The following is a 20,938-nucleotide window of genomic DNA, read 5'->3' as shown; positions in this document are numbered from 1 at the left end:
AACAGGAAATGTAATGTATCATTGATTAATTATAATCACATAACTGAAAAAGAATTGAATTCTCTCAGCATTTCAACGAAATATAAATAAAATAAAAGCATAAAATTTTGATAAATAAATTTTCTCATTATCGCAAATTAATCATCTTTCTCAAAAGTATCGTCATTCTTATGTAATGCTCTTGACTAATGAAAATGAGCTTTGGCACAAATTTTTCATGTCAACATGTAAACTTAACGCTTATACATGTAATTAAAAAAATATATATATCTAATAAGATTAATATCAAAATTATCAATAAATTAAACTTGTACTTTATTATATAAAAGATTTCAGCGTATTTTCGTATATAAATATTAATTCAGATAATGTAGTGATTTCATAATCGCAAAATATAAAAAAATATTGCAACTGATTTCTTAATTTTTCCGTATGACGAAATATAATATGCGTCTTGCTACAAAATATTTTTCTTCGTAATCATATTAATGTCAAAAATTCTCAGAATCGCATAAGAGAATTAATGATTGGACATAAATAAATAAACATTTTAGGTAATTTCATTTTTATTAATAGGATCACATTATCGCAGATTTGTTATAGATAATTTATTTACATTAGAGCTATTTAAATAAATCGCGACGTCGTCTATATACAAATGTGTCGGTGTGTGTATATATATATCCGTAAAACAATAATTAATAATTCTATAATGATAAGAGACATATATCTAGACACTAGATAAAGTATAATACAGTGACAGCGCTTCACTTTAATAAGCATCCGGTCGGGAGGCTGCTGTTTCGCCGCAGCCGGTTTTACACGCTCTTTCTCGATATTAAACGTTAATTAAAGGTATAAAAATAATAGCCTCCAGCCGGTAGCCTTCTACGCTGATGCGGGTAGCAGATTCCACCGGCTGTACGAATAACAATAATATCTGAGCATTCGCGGCGTTAACGAACCTTTGCCTTGTACGAAAAAAAGAAGATAAAGATAAAGAGCAAGATTCACACCGAATGCGCATCGGTCGTCCTCCTGTTCTTTTCGCCGCGCGTGAAAAAAAAAACGATTAGGCGCTAATAAAATAATAAGTAGAGTCCGTCAGTCCTGTGGTTTACACCTTAAACTATATGTTAATCACATGTTTCGCGGTTTATTTATAACTAGGATCACAGGCTCCGTCTGTGATTATACATTATTCAGTGTTCACAATAATTGTCATTGTTAGTTATAAATAATTAAATTGGTTGTTTCTTGAGAAGCGAGGAACTGTGTGTAATACATAGTGTTTTCCCGAAGACGCGAGTTACGCGAATTAAAATGCGATTTCGACGAATAATTAATTTATAAGTCAACTTTGACGAGCCTCAACTTCCCTATGACAAATAAGGACATAAGATCGCTCACTCTTATCACTCTCGATTTAGGTATACATTATATGCGAACGAACAACACGAATAAACAGCGAGATTGAATGTAAACCTTCTTTAATGTACCGCACGATACTCTAATAAATCGGACGGAACATAAATCGAACGTAGCTCTGTAGATATTCGCTGTTCACGCGCTTAATGTATATCCATTAATGTTTTATCTGTTAATTGTATCTCGCGGACGAGCGCGCAAAAATTAATGTTTAAATGTGATATGTATCATATACGAAAGAGAGCGCGAATAGTGCGCTCGATATATTTCCGAACTCAAATTTCAGTGCCTTTATTTTCTGAATTTCGATTTTAACGTAATCCGCTTACCCGTAGTATACAAACGTTTCTTGTCAGTTTAAAAAATCATCAGACATTTATCCATATTATTACAACACACGCAATAAATATAAAAAAAAACAATCATAACACAGGTTTAAATCGAAGATACAAATGCTAAATGGAATATAAAATTGCAACTTGGATATATGGAATGTGAATTATATTGATTATGTGATATTCTCTGCAAGTTAATAATCCAATTAAATCCTTTGCACATATCTGAGTGTTAACGACACTTTTGCTAAACAATAGCTTTAAGTTCAAAATAAAATAAGATTTAATATTGTGAAAAATATATAAAAATAAGAGACGTAGATTACACAAAATTAACAAAATTACAAAGTAGTTACCAAACGTGGACCAAGTAATCGAAAGTTTGATTAACAAACTCATTCTTGACGTTGGTTAAGTAAACCAAGTTGTTCGCTTACACACAATAATAAAAAAAACATCAAATAATATAAAAAAAAATATCAAAATAAATAGACATAATCGTTTGACATCTTTACTGATATATATAATTCTATAAGATATTCAAAAAAATGTTCTTAATTGATTCAAATTAGTGCACACTTTTCGATAAAATAGATATATGTTTCATATATATACGAGAACTCTGGATAGAAAAAAATAATATACATTTTGTAGAAACTCGTGAAAAGATATGAAATAATTTTTGATTACGTCTTTGCATTTTTTTACACTAAATAAACATAATATATTTATACGAATTCAAAATTTTGACTAAATTTCTATATCACCGGAAAACATAGCATGAATCTTTTTGCTTTTATTATTACTAGCTATGTCAGTTAATATTCGTTGATGTACATTCGTAAAGCAAGTCAGTATTATTATTTTTGATTAGACAAGATTTCTAAAGAATTTTTGTCATATTACAAAGATGTATGAAATGCTTTCTAAATGTAACTTGAGAAAAGTACATAGTAATGTCCTATAGCGAGAAATAGTATTACATTTCAGTTTAGAAACACATCATTTTGTTCAGAATTTTGTTTTCAAATCACTGTAAGATGATTTAAAAGAAACAACTTCGATATTAAAAAGGCACAGAATAAGGGTCATTAAGAATGCGAGTGTCATTCTTTCAGCGTGTCGTTATCTAAAAATGCATATGTGTCTCCTATCCTATTATTTCTACATTCGTATGTTTGTCGGTGACACGATATTAGGATAATAAGGCCGCGTGTATGCTGAGCCAATTATCCAACGTAAAATAACAAAAAGAAGCAATAGCAACTTGCTCTCGCTAGACGACTCATCACCCTATTTGTTTCTGTCGACGACGCAACGTCAACGATTACGCGGCACTTAATCCTCGCTCGAGATCGGATGACATTCGAGCGAGTCGCACTCGGCCAGAGCTTCACCGCGTCGCAGAGGAAACTCGTCGGTTAACAGACTCTCCGGAACTGTAGCTGCCGAGTCAATACTGTCGAAGTAACGATGAGGCCAGGCTGTGCTTGTACGGAAGCGTCGAGTTGGCGAACCGATTATGAATTCCACTCGCGTGGAACCGGTGACAGACGATGTTTCTTGATTCAGGGAGTCCGGATAGAGCGATGAATCACTGTGCCGGAAGCTGCTATTGGTCGAGCACCAGGAACTTGGTGGTTCGGTGCAGCTCTGGGAAAGATACAAAAAGCATATTAATTAGTTTAATCAGTTGGACGAATAAAGCACGCCCTGCTGTTCTATTACAAGCAAGAAAATTGTGCTCTTGCCAAGACTACGATTCATGTCGTCTTGGAAGTGAACAAACTTTATATTAATAAATTATATTGTATTAATACCCAAGAATTTGGAACAGCCAGTAGAACAGTCAATACTGCATGTGAAAAAAATTATGAATGTAAAACGATAACAAAATCTACAATTAACACTGACACCACTGTCTGTTTTAATGCTGAGGTATCAAGATGAGGTATCATCTCATATTTATAAAGTATGTTGTATGGGTCAAAGTAAAAATCTTATACGAAGCAGAGCTTTACTACTTGATTCGAGTTGAAATTGTAAAAATGTAAACGTTCATAAGACTCGTAATATTGTATAAAAGAGAGCGTCTCATGGAATTACATTTGTGTTGACAAATATATCGTAAAATATAATATAATAAATAAAGCATCGTATTTCGTGCGCGGTATTTGCTGGATATGAGATGGACAATGAACCGCAAGGCCAAGCAGGTAAGCGTGTGCTCGATTCATTTTCCCTCAAAATCGCTGCTGGTCGCGTTGTAAGACTGTAGTAGATCTGCGACGGCTCTCTCGAGCTTTTACATCCGCATACAAGCAACGCATACTAGCAAATAAGATCAAACCTCAGCAAACGAAAAGAGCAAACTAACTGAACACACAAATGTATGTATTGAAAGAGGGAAGGATGGCTCGCTAGCGCGAGGTGAATGTTCACGGTAGGGAAGATGCGTGCCGAACGTAATGTTATCTCGTCAGATGCTTGAAAATATGTAGAAATCAACGGGAGTGTCGAGGTAATAATTGGACATGTGTGTGTCGGGTTGTGCGCGTCTTTACGGGCAAAAGGCAAATTTGGAGATTTTTATCTAAACGTGCTTAGGATGTCTCTCAATTTTCTCCAGCGGTCGGTCTCACTTCAATCAATGCATAGATTTTCAATAAATATTCGCATGCATGGGTCTCGTAAATAAACGATTGAAAGAAGAGAAAAAGCAGCGAAATTCAACCCTGATAACCCTTTATAATCAAATGCAATATATACCGATGCAAAATATTATTTATTTTATTTTACGCAATTTTCAAAATTTTCTATAGATTGTTGAAACTTGCTTAGAGATTAGAAAATTAAAAATATATTAGGTTGTATTACAGATTCTAAATTTACTTATGTTATTAGCATTCTTTCTTGAAAGAGAAAAATAAAGCAGAAATTAAGGTAAGAATCTCTAATTGTAAGTACTGATTAACACGATCAGTCTGTTTATATTAACTCTACGTTCAGGCAAAATCTTAGCGTATTAAAACTGTTGTTATCCATTCTCTGATAGTTCAAATAAACTCTCACGTAATAAATATTCACGAGCATAAGCATTTCTTACTGTCACTCACCTAGGAGACTTAACTACGGGTATGTGCGCATGCTGAAATCCAAGAGTGAGGAAACGTTCAAAAACTATAGTGTATACTCTATAAGTGTAAGCTAGGATATATGAAAGTGGATTGAAAAGGCAGAGGCTGCAGCTCACCACATCCAAGAGAGAAGCATCGAAGCAAATGATAATAAAAGAAGCATAACTTACGAGAAAAAACCGGTGGCACGCGAGAAGGGGCCATTTTCTTTCTTTATTGGACCGCCGGGGACGGGCTCGAACGCACGCTCGCCTGCCCTCCAGGTCAGACTGATTTCGGTATGGTGGACGGTCGGGCGGACAATTGATGATTTTAATACAAGAATCTCGGTCGATTCGCTCGCTCGAGTCTCTGCACGTATCGTTAGAGATGTGTTTTTCAGGAACATTGGTTTACTAGGCAAAGATAGTGGCAGGTTCTCAGCGAAAACGGAAAAGTTCCGGCCCTGTATGTGATCGTACATTGGCGGTACCGTATCGAAGTTCGTGGTAGGGTAAAGATTGTGGAATAGAACAAGGATATGAAGAAAGACGCCGTGGGAAAGACGAGGAAAAATGACAATGTTGCATACATCTGTCTGTATCATTACAGGAAATCGGACCAGATATATCCCTCGGTAAACGCATGATTTTCTTATCTTCGTATTCTTATTTTCGTATCACGGCTGATGTAGTCACGGTTATTGTACACGACGTGACGTAACAGTAATGACAGTAACAGTGATGAACAGTCACAATGGCGAGAAGACAGTGAGAGGGATTCATCGTCAAATAGAAATGATAATGTAGCAAAGTATTTATAGATAGATAGTCAACGAGAGCGATGCCATATGATCTGTCTAGCCGAGGTTTAACGAGCTTAAAATTAACCCGGACCGAGATAGGATTCTATCAGAAAGGAATAACGGTTCTTGAATCTCGCTTTAAAAGCAAAACGGATTTTGAAGGAAACGCTGTTAGAAACGATGATTGTGTCTAGAAGGGGAGAGAGGAGGGAAGAAAAAGAGCAACTATGGCCTGTTGTTCATAGGAAGAGAAGGCTTGTCGATAGCTTTCTACTATACCGGGCCATTGGACAACGGTGACTTCAGCCAGCTGCTCCAAAAGAATTGCTTTACGGGTCGTACCTTGCCGTTTTCGGACGCATCGACAGACGTCGCCACGCGCGCCAGGCTGTGGGAACGGCGCGCGGGAGCGGGCGGTCGTCGGGGAGGAGCGTTAGTCGTAGGCGAGGGTGTGCCAAGGTTGTTAGATTCCAATGAGTCACGAGTACGGGACAGCGAGGAGGACTTATTCAGGGAATCTCGGCTGGAATTGTTACGAGGCAAGGATCGGTTGTTCAGGGACGACTCCCGATTTGCTTCCTTGTTGCCGCCGCCGCCGCCGCCGCCGCCACCGCCGCCACCATTACTGCCGCTTCCGTTGCTCCCGTTCTTGGACAGACTCCTATTCCCGAGCGAATCCCGGCTAGAGTCGCGCGGTTTCGATAACGATTTGCCGCCGCCGTGGCTGTCGCGACTAGAATCACGCGGCAGTCTCGTCAGCGATTTCAGCGATTCCCTGCTGTCGTTCCTGCCGTGACTAGGTCGCGATGGCGCGATCGTAGTCGCGCTCGTCGTAGGCGTCGTTGACGTCGTCTTGCCACTCGCGCTGCCAGGTAAAGGTATACGACTAGGACGCCGTCGTGGCGACGGTTTGATCTCTACCGGCTGATGATGATCTCGCGCGGACTCCGTACTGCTGCCAGGTTCGACGCCGCTCTGTTCGCATCTGGGTTGTTCCAGATCCGTCTCGGGCTCGAGTTCCGTCGGCGGTCGTTGTTGAAGGCGCTCCAACACGCGCACTCGCGCCCGCGTGCCTTCTAATTCGATGTTTCGTTCTTCCAACTGAAAACATATTATTTTATATTGTAATATCGAATGAAATGTTCTCGAGAGAGAGAATACGACGTATTTTAAGATTCGTGATGAACTCTTTCTAGTGTCATAATAGAGCAATTTGATACCTGAAACCGCAAATCATCGTTCTCCTCGCGCGCTTTGTCTAATCGTTCGGAGAGAGTTTCCGTACTCTTCTCTACTTCATCTAGTCTTTTTTGTAGGACCTGCAAACGATAGATTATTAATAAATTAATTTACATAGACACAATTTCACAAATAAATACAGGAAATACTCTGAGCTTACCTGATTATGGACGGTAGTAGTGATTAAATGCCGCTGAAGCTCGAGGGGCGAGTGCTCACGAAGAATGGCCGCGATCTTTGTCGAATCTACATCCTTCACGTGAGCCACCCTAGTGGGCGATACTAGGATGGAATCGAGCGCTCCCAACCTGGCTCGCCTCTCGTTCACGCTGGCCTCGATATCGATCTCGATATTGCGCGGCTCATCGTTGCACCCGACAACGTCCAGCAGCACGTTCTTCTCGATAGTCCTCGTGCGAAAGCGACTCTTATAAGCCTTGCTTCCAGGACTACCGGTGACCGACGCGAACGCCGAGCTTTTGCTCTTGATATTAATATTGGCGTTCTTCGGTGGGGAGATCACTGGCGCGATCGGTTGTAGTCTCTGAACACCCGGCACCAAGATTTCCGAGGCATTTTCGGTTAATCCAGCCCGCAGCCGATCCTCCAGACCAGTTTTCAATGCTGACAAGGCGGCTAGTTCCGTTTGCAGTTCCTGAGCTCTAACGCGACTCGATATCGTCTCCGCTTCGAGTTCGGCCACCTTATCCAGCAACTGTTCCTTCTCTCGTCTGAGCGCTATCACCTGCGGGTCTCTGCTATTTTGCTGCCGTTGCTCGTCGACAATAATATTGTTACCTCGATCGATCGTCGTATCGGCATCGTCGAGCCCAGTGATATTTCTCACGACCTCGAGCACGTCCGTCGACGCCAGTTCCTCCGTCGCCACACTTTCCAGGCGACCCTGAAGGCACTCGACCTCTTCCCGGAGACGGATCCCCTTGCGATGGATCACATCTAACAGGTTCCAGAGTTCGTCCTCCGCCTCGTCCAACGGATTCGGCCTGGGACTACTCGCTCGCGGTGCGATCGCCGTCGAGGCACTGTCCTTCGACGAGGTCTCCGTGCTAAAGCCGGAATCTTGGACAGTCGCGCTACAGTTGTTCTTGGTACCGCCGCTGTGCGAGTTGCTGCGACTCCTCGGCAGCGACGAGGACGAGGATTCGCCTCCACCGCCGCCTCCGCCGCCGCTGCTTCCGTTGCTGCCGGCCTCGCGGGTCACTCGCCGTCTTATCTTGCCGGGTTCCCATTCGCCGATCCTTCGCGAGGACGGACTCGACAACGGTAGAGGAATGTGCGAGCTCTGGGTGCACGTGGACGACATCACGGACGCACCCGCGGACGCCGTCGCGGCCATCTTGTGCCGGAGGTTTGGGAACGTCTCGATGACGAGGTCCCGGAACTCGAGCAGGGCGCCGACCTCATTCTGCAGTTCCTGCAAGGCTACCAGGGACTTGGCTTGCTCGCTGATTAAGTAGTGGAACGGACCAGGACGTAGGGGCATGCAGTCCATGCCACCGACGCCGTTGTTGCTGCCGACGCCGTTTCCGGCACCGACGCTCACCACGACACCCTCCGTCGAACCGCCACCGCCGCTGCTGCCGCTACCGCACTGCTGCAATCAAGGAGAGATATGTTTAGTAAACTGCTCAGATAAATTCAAACAAAAGTGAGAGAATTACCAGAACCCCGTGAAACCCATTTTAAACAGTTTATAGTGTTATTGTATTTAATTTACAAATTTATATGTGTATAACAGAAAATATTTCAAGACTAGAACAACACGAGTTAATCTTCAATTTAATGTTAAAAAAAATGATATTAAAAAAAAATAATATAAATTTATTTAAGCTCGAATATTTTTTCACAGAAATCAATTTATTCGAGCGTTAATTTGTTAATTAAGTTTTAAAATAAAAATGTGTTATAAAGAATTAAAATAATAATGTAAATAATATGTTATATAATACTTTAAACTCGAATAATATTTTTTGACAGAAATCAGCTGATAACTGTCAAAAAAGATTAATCGAGTTTAAAGAACTATAACATATTACTATTTTAATTTTCATATAATATTATTTAAAAATTTAATTAACAAATTAAAATAAATATAAATTTATTTAAGCTCGAATATTTTTTTACAGAAATCAATTTATTCGAGCGTTAATTTGTTAATTAAGTTTTAAAATAAAAATGTGTTATAAAGAATTAAAATAATAATGTTGTAAATAATATGGTATATAATACTTTAAACTCGAATAATATTTTTTGACAGAAATCAGCTGATAACTGTCAAAAAAGATTAATCGACGTTTTAATCAGCTGATTTCTGTCAATAAAAGTAAATATATTATAATATCTTATCCGCGAATATTTTTTGACAGAAATCAGCTGATAACTGTCAAAAATATTAACCGAGTTTAAAGTGCTATAATATATTATTTAAAACATATTATTAATTTGTATATGACATACCTATGTCAGAACACGTAAAATTATAAAGAAAATTCTGCTATGAATTGTAGTTAAAATTGTAATAAAAATAATTGAAAATATATTATTATCACAGAAAATAAATATTAACTATCATAACTAAATTTTAGGTGTTTTTATATTACATCTAAAATTTAGTTATTACGTTTGAATTTTATTGTTAGCTACGCTAATTAATATTTTTGATTATAAGTCAACGGAGAATTCTTTAAAAACTTATAGCTTAAATAAAAATATTAGTAATCTATAGCTAACATTTAAACATAATATAATTAATATTATTTTCCGTGATTGTAACAATATTTGTAAACTTTGCAGTTCTTGCTTATATATTTATTAAAATTCGAAATCATATTTAATTTTCATAAAAGATAGTTATATCAAAGAGAGCTATTTTTAATTTAAAAATTATTCCTAATAATAACGTAAACTTTATTTTATAAAACTGTAAAATTTAACTGTATAATACTAAACATAATAACTAAAAAAATGTGTTAATGATATCCGCAAAAAAAAAAATTGGTTGTTATAGGGTTATTAATAGCAAGAATTCAGGTCAAAGAGCTGTGTTTAAACAGACAATGAAACAACACTTGCTTAACACACCCGATCGTTTTCTAGTATTATAAACCTACATAGATTTGCGAAATGATGCCCCGAGTGCGTAACGGTGAAACCGTCCACTTTCCTGCACGAAGATAAGACATGCGTTAATTCTACATAAGTGAGGCGCGTTATTCCCAACACGGGCGTGTACTGGTGCGATCCTCCAAGTCTAGAGGCACATCTCTCCTTTGGCACATCGTCGGCAATCTCGCCGTTCCTTTCCAAGGAACACACCCGCGCGCACGAGCGTACCATGACAGCGGAAATTACGCCGATAATCGACCTTATTTATCGCATTCGAAAGTGCAATTTCTGTCTCGTTCTGCCGCGAGAAAGAGAGAGATTAAACAGGTCCTTCTATTCTATTCTACGGACATCATGTCCCGTCCGATATCTCACGCTCTTGACAGATGCATGCCGCTCCTCACAATGCATTCGATGCATCACGTAGAACTTTCGCGCGATATACATATATATTTTTTAAAACCGTCGTCGTTTGGAACATACTGCCATAAATCGATTCCATACAAATCGGTCGAAGAATCCCTCATTAAAATTAATGTCGAGAGTTCTCCGGCGCACGCAGATACGTACATCTATACACGCACACGTTGCATTGTATACCCTTTGTGCTTCTCAGTACTTATTATTAATTCGATATACTTCGTTATGCATGCAGTAATTATCGGGAATAATTCATTTGAAGCCACGAGAGCATTGATCAAATTTACGTCTTGAATCGTGTACAGTTTTCTCATTATGCAAAACCAAGCGAGCCTATAATTGTACTTTTAATTATCCATCGAAAAACCATTCATGACTATAAGATTATCGGGTTATTCCAAATTTCTGGAATGTGAAGTTCAGGCGATTCGTTACAGAAATTATTACGTTCGCATAAGGAGAAGGAAACGATCCGAGATGTGTGTTACATTGTGAAACAATGCTCAGATTCTTGAGACTTTTCATATAGCAACCATTGGTCTTGAGCTCCGCGGCTAGAATAAAGCAACGAGAATCAGGTTGTCGAGATCTAATATCCGGTCGTTTCTCTTTCGCAATGCAAAGAGGCTGTTTCCGCGATCCGATTGCACCGAAAATGCACTTACAGGAACAAATGAGATAATTACGTATATTGATTACGCTGAGAGATGAGTCTTCTTATTTTTATATTAGAGCGTCAGTGATAATGGAAATTCACGGTGAGAACAACCGATCTCTATTAATTACAAACGGACCCGGTAATTACATCGGTCATGAAGACCGATTCTCTTCGCTTAATGACCCGAATTTAGGCCGATGCGTCTAACGACGTGGCGTAATAATCTTCCTCTTGATTACTTTCACCGGTTGTTGCATCGCATGCCTGCGAGTCGACTGCATTTTTTTAAACACGCCACAGATGCAAATTCGAGTCTGATCACGTTTTTTCTTATAAAAAAAAAGTACGTGCGATCGAAAGCGACACACAACAATGAATACTGATTGTGAGATAGATATACAATTGCATGAAGAATCACGTTATTCGTGCAAAACTGAGTGCCACTATTCTTATTTTCTTGCTCACGAGTCGATCTGCGGTAAGAAAAATTTAAATGATATATATATATATATATATATATATATATATATATATATTACTTATTAATTATTACATTCGAAAAATAAAATTTTTAACTAGTCCATGAATAAATATCACTGTAGAGCAAAGAAACATTACACATTATAATATAAAGTAATATCTAACGTTTATAATATATAAAAATATTGCATATATCACGTGTGAATATATAAAAAAATATTTGTATGTCTATATTAAAATCTAATATATATATATTAGAGAATATTTTACAGAATATTTTAAGAATATTGTATATTAGAATTTATCATCCACGCACATTGTCAAATATGTGAGGCAGAGATGCATTAGCATGTCTAGAATTTTGTCTATGCATTGTCTCCCGCAGAGCGTTCATTGTTGAGGAAGAAAGTGGAAATCCCCCATAATGTGGACATGCACTTCACGCCCGTTTATTTTATCGTCGTGTAATTCGCGCCGCCGAAGACGCCGGCGCCGGCTGTGCGTGATACGCGTCACCGTCACGTCTTTGATTTAGCGTGCGTAGCGCGACTAGTCAAGCGGCAAAGCGGCAGGAAAGTGCGAGAGAAAACGGGGCTTTCGTGTCAAAGAGTCTCTCTCTCGCAATATTTCTCTATCGAGCGACAAACGTTCAGGATGAAGAGCAAACGTGAGCCTGGAATTTTAATACATTTCAGATTTATTAAAAAATTATAAAGAATTTATATCTGTTTATATGTGTGTAAAAAGTCAGATAGTAATTATAAAAGTGAAAAAATTATTTCAAAAATGTAAATAAAAAAATGTTACAGTCATTTATCTCTTGGACATTAATTCTATGTTACCCGCTTGTGTAGTTATACAAAATGTTTTTCATAATGCAAATTGTGTGGCGATTATCTATTAATGTTTGCGCAAAGAAATTTTTCTCCTCACTACTTGCATAACGCTTCTTTATCTGTATGGTCACCTCCGTGTAATGTTTAAGCAGTCGCGATGTTGCAACGTGTCACTTGGAAGTCATAATGCGCCCCAAGCAAGGAAACGGATCCTATCTTTATCCATGAACAGATGAATCATACCAAGCTAGATAGACAGTATCATATCGCAAAGCAACATTGAAATAGTCTAATCTATCTTCGATACTTCCGATCGAATTCACCTTCGTATATTTATTCGAGAAACCGGAAGATGTCAGAAAATAAATGATATTGTTGTACGCGTTTTAAAGTATTCTTAAAGTATATTTAATATACTTAAAGTATATCGAGAATTCGCCATGCATATTCGAATCGTGACATAGCGATCGCATTGAGACAAGTTCGATCGTTTATTTATTCGATGAATAAAGGTCTCCACGTGAATTACCTTCAAATACTTCTCATCAAGAAGGTTGATATATACTCTGTGAATGACTGCAATATAAAAACAGAGAACCTTTGATTTTTAATCGATTATAAATAAAAAATTAAGATCATGATTGAGATACCTCAATCATGATGTAAATGTCAATTTAATTAATTCAACGTGTAATATCTATAGTTCAAAGAAGTAGGAATTTAAATACATTATATGCGAAATGATTAGCGATTAAGAGATAACATGAAGAATGAATTCATTATTTAAATTAAGTAAAAGATTCACATTCTTTTCTTTATAAAACAATATTGAAGCGAAACAATATCCAAAGTCTAAGCAATTAAAAATTTATAATAAATATAAATTGTCACAAAAAATTACGATTAAATAATAAATCTTCAATCTTTAATTAATTTAGAATATTATATATTATTAATTATTATAGTGGATTTTAATAGAATTCCAAATGTTTACTGCCCAAAAGATTTATATATAATATAAATGAAGATTTTCCTTATTCTTTCGTAAACCAAGATTTAATCAGGGAATTTAGCATTTCATGCAATAATTGCAAATCACTGTACATTCAGTGTCTTTGATAACGAGCCAGCGATCCTTTGAAATATCGATTCTCTCTTTTCGAATTGAAGGCTGTTCGGCATCACGGCCTCCGCAATTTCCATTCACATACGTTTTCGCCATTGTTTTCCCCTTAAACGTCCTTTTAAAACGTTTCTCGTTAGACACATCAGGTGTGCGTAAACTTGATGTCTCATTTTGTGGAAACATAAATTAAGAGTGCTAACTTTGGCTGATGCGTTCCGATATTCATTGCCAGTACTGAAAATATATTGTACGTGACGTAAAGTATAGAATTTCAGTTCTGGCAGTGGATATTGGAACACAACCTTTATTTACAATGGTTCTAGAGTTTCTGATAGTATAAACAAATAGTTCATGCCATTAAAGCAACGAAAATGCCTTAGGACAAACTGGGACGTCAACTTTCCGCAGCGTCTCACTTTGCCTTTATCAGCAATTATCAAAATTGAAAAGGTTTATATAGTTCTAAGAAGTGAAATGAGTTCTAAGAAGAGTTCTGCCTTTTAAAAAAACAAAAAAATTGATTAAGCTGAAATCGATCTCTTGATAAGGGAACCATCATCGTCTGGGGATTTGTTCTGTTCACGATTTTGATCGAGACATTTATATATTCATTCGTGTAAAAAAGAGCGCTTAATACTCGTACTTCTCAGCGTGTAACTTCAATTTGTAATTTTAAAAGTTGAAAATCTAAGACAAAGAGTTAAAAATTTTAAAAATTGCGGAAGCAACTTCAAGTAGAAGTTGTCGCTTTATACGTTTATTGTTTTATGTTAATTATCGCGTAGAACATGCATCCCTTTTAATAGGATATCAACAAATGAGGAAACTAATTTGCATCTCGTTATCGACTATGAATTTAGCGAATAACTGACAGAGTGAAATTGTTCATGAAATTGTACAAGACGAGCAAAATAGTATTATATCATCAGTGCGGGTAATTTATTTAGCGCGTAAATCCACGTCGATGGGCCAAATTTTTATTAGCGCTGTGGAAAAGAAAGAAAGAAAGAAAGAGAGAAAGGGAAGTGTACAGAAGGTCCGCCTGTATATATACACACCCGAGGGGTTCGCGTGATTTATGATACGTCGATGCTAATCTCAAGGCCTCCTTTTCACACACATTCTGAAAAAACAAAGCGTTCGATAGGGCAAAAGCCTCCGAATGTCGACGCTAATTTATACGCAGCCTCGAGATTTCCATCAAGATTTCGATACATTTAAATTCTCTTAATCAAATGTAATTTCGATTTCGAGACCATTGCTTTTAAATCCTAACTCGAAATTTGAATACGTTTAATCGATGCATCTTATCATTATTACATCAATAAGATGAATAATTGTTCATTCTATCTATATAATAAAATATTTTCAAAAATATATTTTTTAAAATATTTTATTATATAGATAGAAGGAACAATTATTCATCTTATTGATATAATAATAAGACGCACATTGATTGAACGTATTCAAATTTTGAAAAACATTAGAGAACAAAAAATTTCAAAATATTTCCAATCTCCAAATGTCTATAGTAATTAAAAACATTTAATCGAGTTTACATAAAATTCGTGAAATAAAAATATTGTTAAGATTCACGCGAACCATTCATCAATCACATAATAATTGTCAGCATCAAGAACGAAAAGGAATGGATGCCTCGCAGTATATACGAGTGTGATTCATCGATCGCGGCTTTTCTTTCCGGCCCACAGGATAAGACCTCGGGTTAGACTCCGTCTGTATGCAACGGGAGGCCTCCGCACGCGGTAATCATCCGCATAATAATGGCTCGGTCATTGCACGCGCGTGTCACTCTTATAAGGAGCGTGCTGATGCCTACGCGTTCGCCGTCGCATTTTTCTCCTCTTTCTCTCTATTCGTGTCTATCGCGCCTCTGCCTTTATGGGGAAGAACAAGATGGAAGAAAGTAAAGCATGATGCAGGGGAAGAGAAAATAAAAGGAAGGAAAAAAAAGACAGAATCCTGTCCGCCTCCACGTGTTCGCGCGCGTCGTTTGCTCCACGTATGTACCTTCACCCGCCTTCGACTTCGCTAAGTGAAGATCTTGATGTAAAGGGCCGTGATTCTTAGACGCCCCATGTGTTGATTGCGCCGACGTGCCCCGAGGTCGTAGCATGCAGATAAGCGCTGTCAGCTATTTGTATCACAATGCGCGCGAATGACTTGATACATTAAATTGAATTTTCGAACGAGTGATCGATCTCCTTCTTCTTAATGTAATCGATAATAAAAAAATATATAAGAACAAAGAATCTATTTTTCTTTAAATAAATCTCATAATAGTAGGTAATAATAATAGCAGCAATAATTTATATTTATCAATATAAATGTAAAAAAATTTCATCCTGGACAGTAAAATAATAAAAAGAAGAAAAATTCCGCATTTATTTGATGAAAAGCAAATTCACTTGTATAAATAAAGTACGAGCCCTAATAAGGTACATTCCTCGGGACGCTAATTTGTTGCCCGACTGGCAGTTTTATCGTCTCGATCACTCTTCAAAGCCGATATCGACGTGGGTGTTAAAAGCCCGCGTAACTCCTACGTGGAGGCAAAGCGCACCAAACGAGGAGCGTAACATTAAATATTTTTACCAAAACTTAATGCGAGCCGATTGCTCAATTACAAAACTTTAGACTTGCGCCAGCGAGGTCTCTCTCTCTTTCTCACTCTCTACGCGACTTCGCTCGAGGTTAATTAATCCGTCGTAATTGACGTTGAAGTACGGCAGGACCGAAAGTTGCAACAGCAAGCAACCGTGCAAGATGTGTACTGACACAATTAAAAATGAGATAGCTATGTTGAGAGGCTACCGAGATCTTCGAAGATTACTTTGTAAATTCAATTTCAACGCTTTACATATATCGTATGGAGATCTATTATAGGCAATTATATGTGAAGGAAGAATGTGCGCTCTATATTTTAGAAAAAGAGATTAATCTCTGAGAATAATACAAATATATAGAATATCTTTAATATGCGAGAAGCGCTTTTTGAGAGACAATTTCGAACATGAATTTACGATACATCTGGTATTAAAATCTAAATAAGTCTCGCGAAAACAAGTCTCTCCCAAATGGAAGTCCATAAACAGTCTTATCTGCTAAATCGCGAACATTGCCCACCTGCATCCAAGAGTGCATATGGACGAGTCCGTCGTGCCAGACTAAAACCCCAGAGGCAAAAACTTGGAGTACTCGCGAGTACGTCGAGTATGGTAGTCAACCCGGGACCGTGTCTCAAGGACACGGTTTAACACGACACGGTACGTGTACGAGCATCTATTTAATCTTGGAACCTAACAATGGGCGTCGGCGAACACGCAGTGGCGTAAGAGGAAAATTCTTTCGCTATTGATGTTGCATTTTTTCGCGAATGTTCGGTATGAAGGCGCGTCTATTATTTCACCCAGCAAATAGCTCGCGTGAATCGGCACGTTAAACTTGCGTGAGGAAGCACTCGTTACGCTTCAAGTTCATGGTATATATGTAACGAACTAGTCTCAGGGAGACTATATCTGTTAGCGGGAATACGTGGGTGCCAGATGAAACCAAAGAAAGGTCGTGTTCGAGCTTCAAGGATTCGAACTGCCGGCTGCACATTGCAAATATAATTGTCTTTGCAGAAATTTTCCTTGGAAATTCTAAGAAGCGTTTATTATTGAGTCGATATTTAAAAATTCGTATAAAAAAATCATTTTGACATTTATTTTTGCAAGTGTATTTTTCTAGGAAAAAACGCATTATTCGAAAAATATCAAACTCATTTATATAATTTACATAGTATTTATATAAATTATGATAGAATAATCTTTCATGTCAATTTCTAGTTGCGGATTTTACTATAGGAATGTTTAATCTATGTATATGTGTCGTTGAATGATTCTATCACAATGCACTATGCAACACTCATATTGAGATTACTGTAATATATAAACAAGAACTCGCGTGAAATCTTTCTGAACTGAAGTCAATTGATAAGAAGCGCTGATTACGCGACTTTCTCCAATTGGGCCTCCAATTGATCTTACTAACCAGTCTCGAATCGAGTTGTCGGATCTTAATTGTTGAAAATTCATCGATAGATACGAGGCGGCGGCGAACCGTAATGCAGGTCAAGGGAGTCGCCGATGAGTAATGGGGTTTGTGACACGCGAGACATCGGTAACTAGGAAGCAGTTTCTATAGGCTGACCCGTGAAAATTTCTACGAACTTTCTCACGCAATTTATTCCCATAAAAGAATCGTCTGCCGTCGAGTAAATTGCTTTTCTTCGACACGCCTCGCTTCTTCGGCGCAAAGCGTGCAAAATTGGCAGCAAATTCAATTTTGATAAATTTGATTTTGAAACACGAGCAATCGTTTGGTTTTCCAAAATCTATCAAATGTATTGATTAAAATCTAAATTTGTAAAGAATGAATAAGCTAATGTGAAGAGAGTTGATCTCTTCAAATATGTTTCTTTTTTAACTTTTGTATTACTAAAAATAAATACTCATAAATGCTAATAAAAATTCACAAAAAGCGTTTCTGTGCAAGCAATAAACAGTCAAATGACACACGTAAATTTAACTTTTTCAAATGTCAGCAAGTTAATTTTCACACACATTAATATATTGCATATATGTGTATGACGGAGTACAACAATATAATTGAACATTATAAAATGCAAAATATTTTATATTTAGAGATTTAAAATTTAGTAAAATTTTATTTTATTTTAACACGATTTTACAATAACCATTAACGTCAGATAAAATTAGTGATTCTTTATTTTATTGCATAAATATATGTATATGAGAAAAATTAACAAAAAAATACATTAATACAGCAGATATGCTTTAATACTCCATACATACGTGTCATAAATGCACAAATGTAATTACTTACTCAGATGATTATCTCTTTCAATGGCATTTATTTCCATTGAGAAACATGAAATTATAATAATTAATTATTGATTAAATGTTTAATGTATTAATGCACACGAGAACTACATATTTAATATCTGAATACATAAATTTCGATTAAAATTACAATTATTAAAATAGATCAGCGCAACATTATAACAATGATATAAAAGATTAAAGTAGCAACCGATAAAACTTTAGTAGATTATTTTCACCTAAAAATACTCGATTTTCAACGGAAAATAATTTTTGTAGCAGATCTTGACTTGTATTATTCGACTGCATAATGTTTACCTAAATTTCCAACAAGGATTAATTTACTCTGGTTATATTCGTCGTTACTTTATTCCTGCAAAAAAAAATAATTCAAATATATATATATTTATTTATTTGAATTATTATATATATATATAATAGTTCAAATAAACTCGAGTTACAATTGTGAAGCGAGTCATAGCCGTCTCGATTAAGTGAAGATCGATCGCTTTGACTTTCGTTATCGTAGATCAACGTCAAAGAGCGTGAAATGTCAAGTCGTAAAAAATCCGCGAGGCAATCTGATGAACGACCGGTTCGCGATGCTTCGTTCGTCCGTGGATGTTGACACGAGATATGTTAACGAATATGCCGATTTCAAAGTTAGAGATCTTGGCTCTCATCGAAACGACACATACTTGTCTCGACAATTGGCTAAATTAACAGATTCGACGAGCGAATCGTGAGAGATCCGACTATACTATAAGATCAAAATCGATGCCGCGAGAAGTAGGACTGTCGGGAACCCGACTTTCCACTCCATCCGATTTTCTATTATACGTTTACGCAGCCCAATTGATCTCATATACTCGCGTGATACATACTCCGGCTAAAAAGTGGCCCCTATTTTCAACTCTATTAGCGCGGCGACGCGCCTTTTTCGACATCTCTTAAATTATTTCTCTAATATCGAGCGTGTCGAATCTCGATACGAAATGAGAATTAAGAAACCGCATTCAATTTAAAATGTTGCTTATTGAATAAAAAAATGTATATTGCAAGAGATTATTATTTTATGTAACCGAACAGAAAATCGAGTGTCCGCATGTTTACCGTTAGCGGTGAGAGGCAGGATCATTGTCCGTCATTAAAAAAAAAAACTTAGTACAAGATACGTTATTAGCGCATTTTCTTTGGCACTCCGCTACGATTTCACTTTCTATTGCGTAAAATATTCGATGACTTTCAAAAACTTTGTTAATGCCGAATCTCTCCCAACTCTCTTATTAGAACTCAGATATATTAATGCATAAATAGATACCGAAGAAAGGCCTAAGAAGAAATTTAATGAAACATTCAACGATCGATAAGTAATTGATGTCGGAGTTTTCAAAATTATTTTAGATCATATAGATTAAACAACAATGACTGATCGAACGTTGACGAATTGCAGTGGGGATTGATCGATCGATCGATCGATCGGTCCCCGAAGGTTTACATAAATACTGCTCGTCGTCCTGTTATGGAATTTATCGATCTTTGCATCAATGTAAGGATACATGTTAACCAGTTGTCATCTTGTCTGTGATTCTGCATTCATCCTGACCATGGACCCAATTCTCAACCCCTTTTCATAAAATTAAATTTCAAGTATTGCCTTTTGTTAGGTCCTATTTTTCACTATTTATAAAAATTTAATTAGTATTGTGAGAATGTAATATACTATTTAATTTAATGTTTGAAATCTTAAATATTTTTTCTAACTTAATTAATATCTTCCTCCTGATTCTTAATACGAAGTCTCTTTGATTATAAAATGCCGAGTATTTAGCGATAAATCAGAACCTCAAGAATTAATGCATTAAAGTGCTATGTACGCACTATGTAATATCAAGATAACAATTTTAATTATCCTCAAAATTATTCCAGCAAATGTTTAGCAAAAATTTTGACAATCTGTGCCAACAAATAAAACGCGTTTAAATTGGAGCAAGAATATAAAAACTTGGGATATTTTCTACATACGAGCAAAAAGAAAAGTAGTACGAGGAAAGCTCCAATAACGTCGAATCGACAACGCCTTCGTAACGATCGCGTAAAAACACGAGCGAACCGTGTAGCAAAAATTCGCTCCAGCTTCATACACAGTTCAGTTCGCCCATATTGGAGCAATCATCATTTCTCATTGTTTGCACAGTGAAAGTGGCTTCCAAGTGCATATTGCTGCGCGCATCGCCCGAAGACATTGTGTACTAGTCTCAAAATAATTGCACCTATCCGGTCAGCCTATATCTACGCCGGTATCTTGGAAGATGCAACAGCTGGTTCGCACAAGTCGGACAACTTGCGCCAGCCGTCGCGCGGACTCGATAAATTAAATCTCGAGCACGATTCAATAATTCCGAGGGCGCTCACCTTCATGATCCGTACTCGAGAGAAAACATTGCAAATCACAGATCGTT

The 20,938-nt window shown here is 37.1% G+C and overlaps 1 protein-coding gene across 3 annotated transcripts in view; it reads right to left on the bottom strand.

Moving 5' to 3' along the window:
• Positions 1-548: 548 nt before the first annotated feature.
• Positions 549-20,938, bottom strand: part of jvl (javelin-like) — a 64,918-nt gene continuing 44,528 nt past the window's right edge. Inside the window, exons 2-5 of one of the 3 annotated variants that reach the window (XM_085482394.1) lie at positions 7,084-8,535; positions 6,905-7,003; positions 6,027-6,785; positions 549-3,416 (exon numbers count right to left, since the gene is read on the bottom strand). In XM_085482394.1, the coding sequence (XP_085338520.1) occupies positions 3,102-3,416; positions 6,027-6,785; positions 6,905-7,003; positions 7,084-8,535 (2,625 nt within the window). In that variant the 3' untranslated portion in view covers positions 549-3,101. Of the gene's footprint in view, positions 3,417-5,070; positions 6,786-6,904; positions 7,004-7,083; positions 8,539-20,938 lie in introns of all 3 variants that reach the window. The other 2 variants (XM_085482393.1, XR_014924609.1) reach the window with 2 other exon arrangements.

Source organism: Nylanderia fulva, unplaced genomic scaffold, assembly GCF_048542155.1.
Source record: "Nylanderia fulva isolate GAGA-0341 unplaced genomic scaffold, ASM4854215v1 Scaffold20, whole genome shotgun sequence".
Lineage (NCBI taxonomy): Eukaryota > Metazoa > Arthropoda > Insecta > Hymenoptera > Formicidae > Nylanderia > Nylanderia fulva.
Note: the sequence above shows the minus strand (reverse complement) of the source record. Positions and strands in the feature narration are given on the sequence as shown.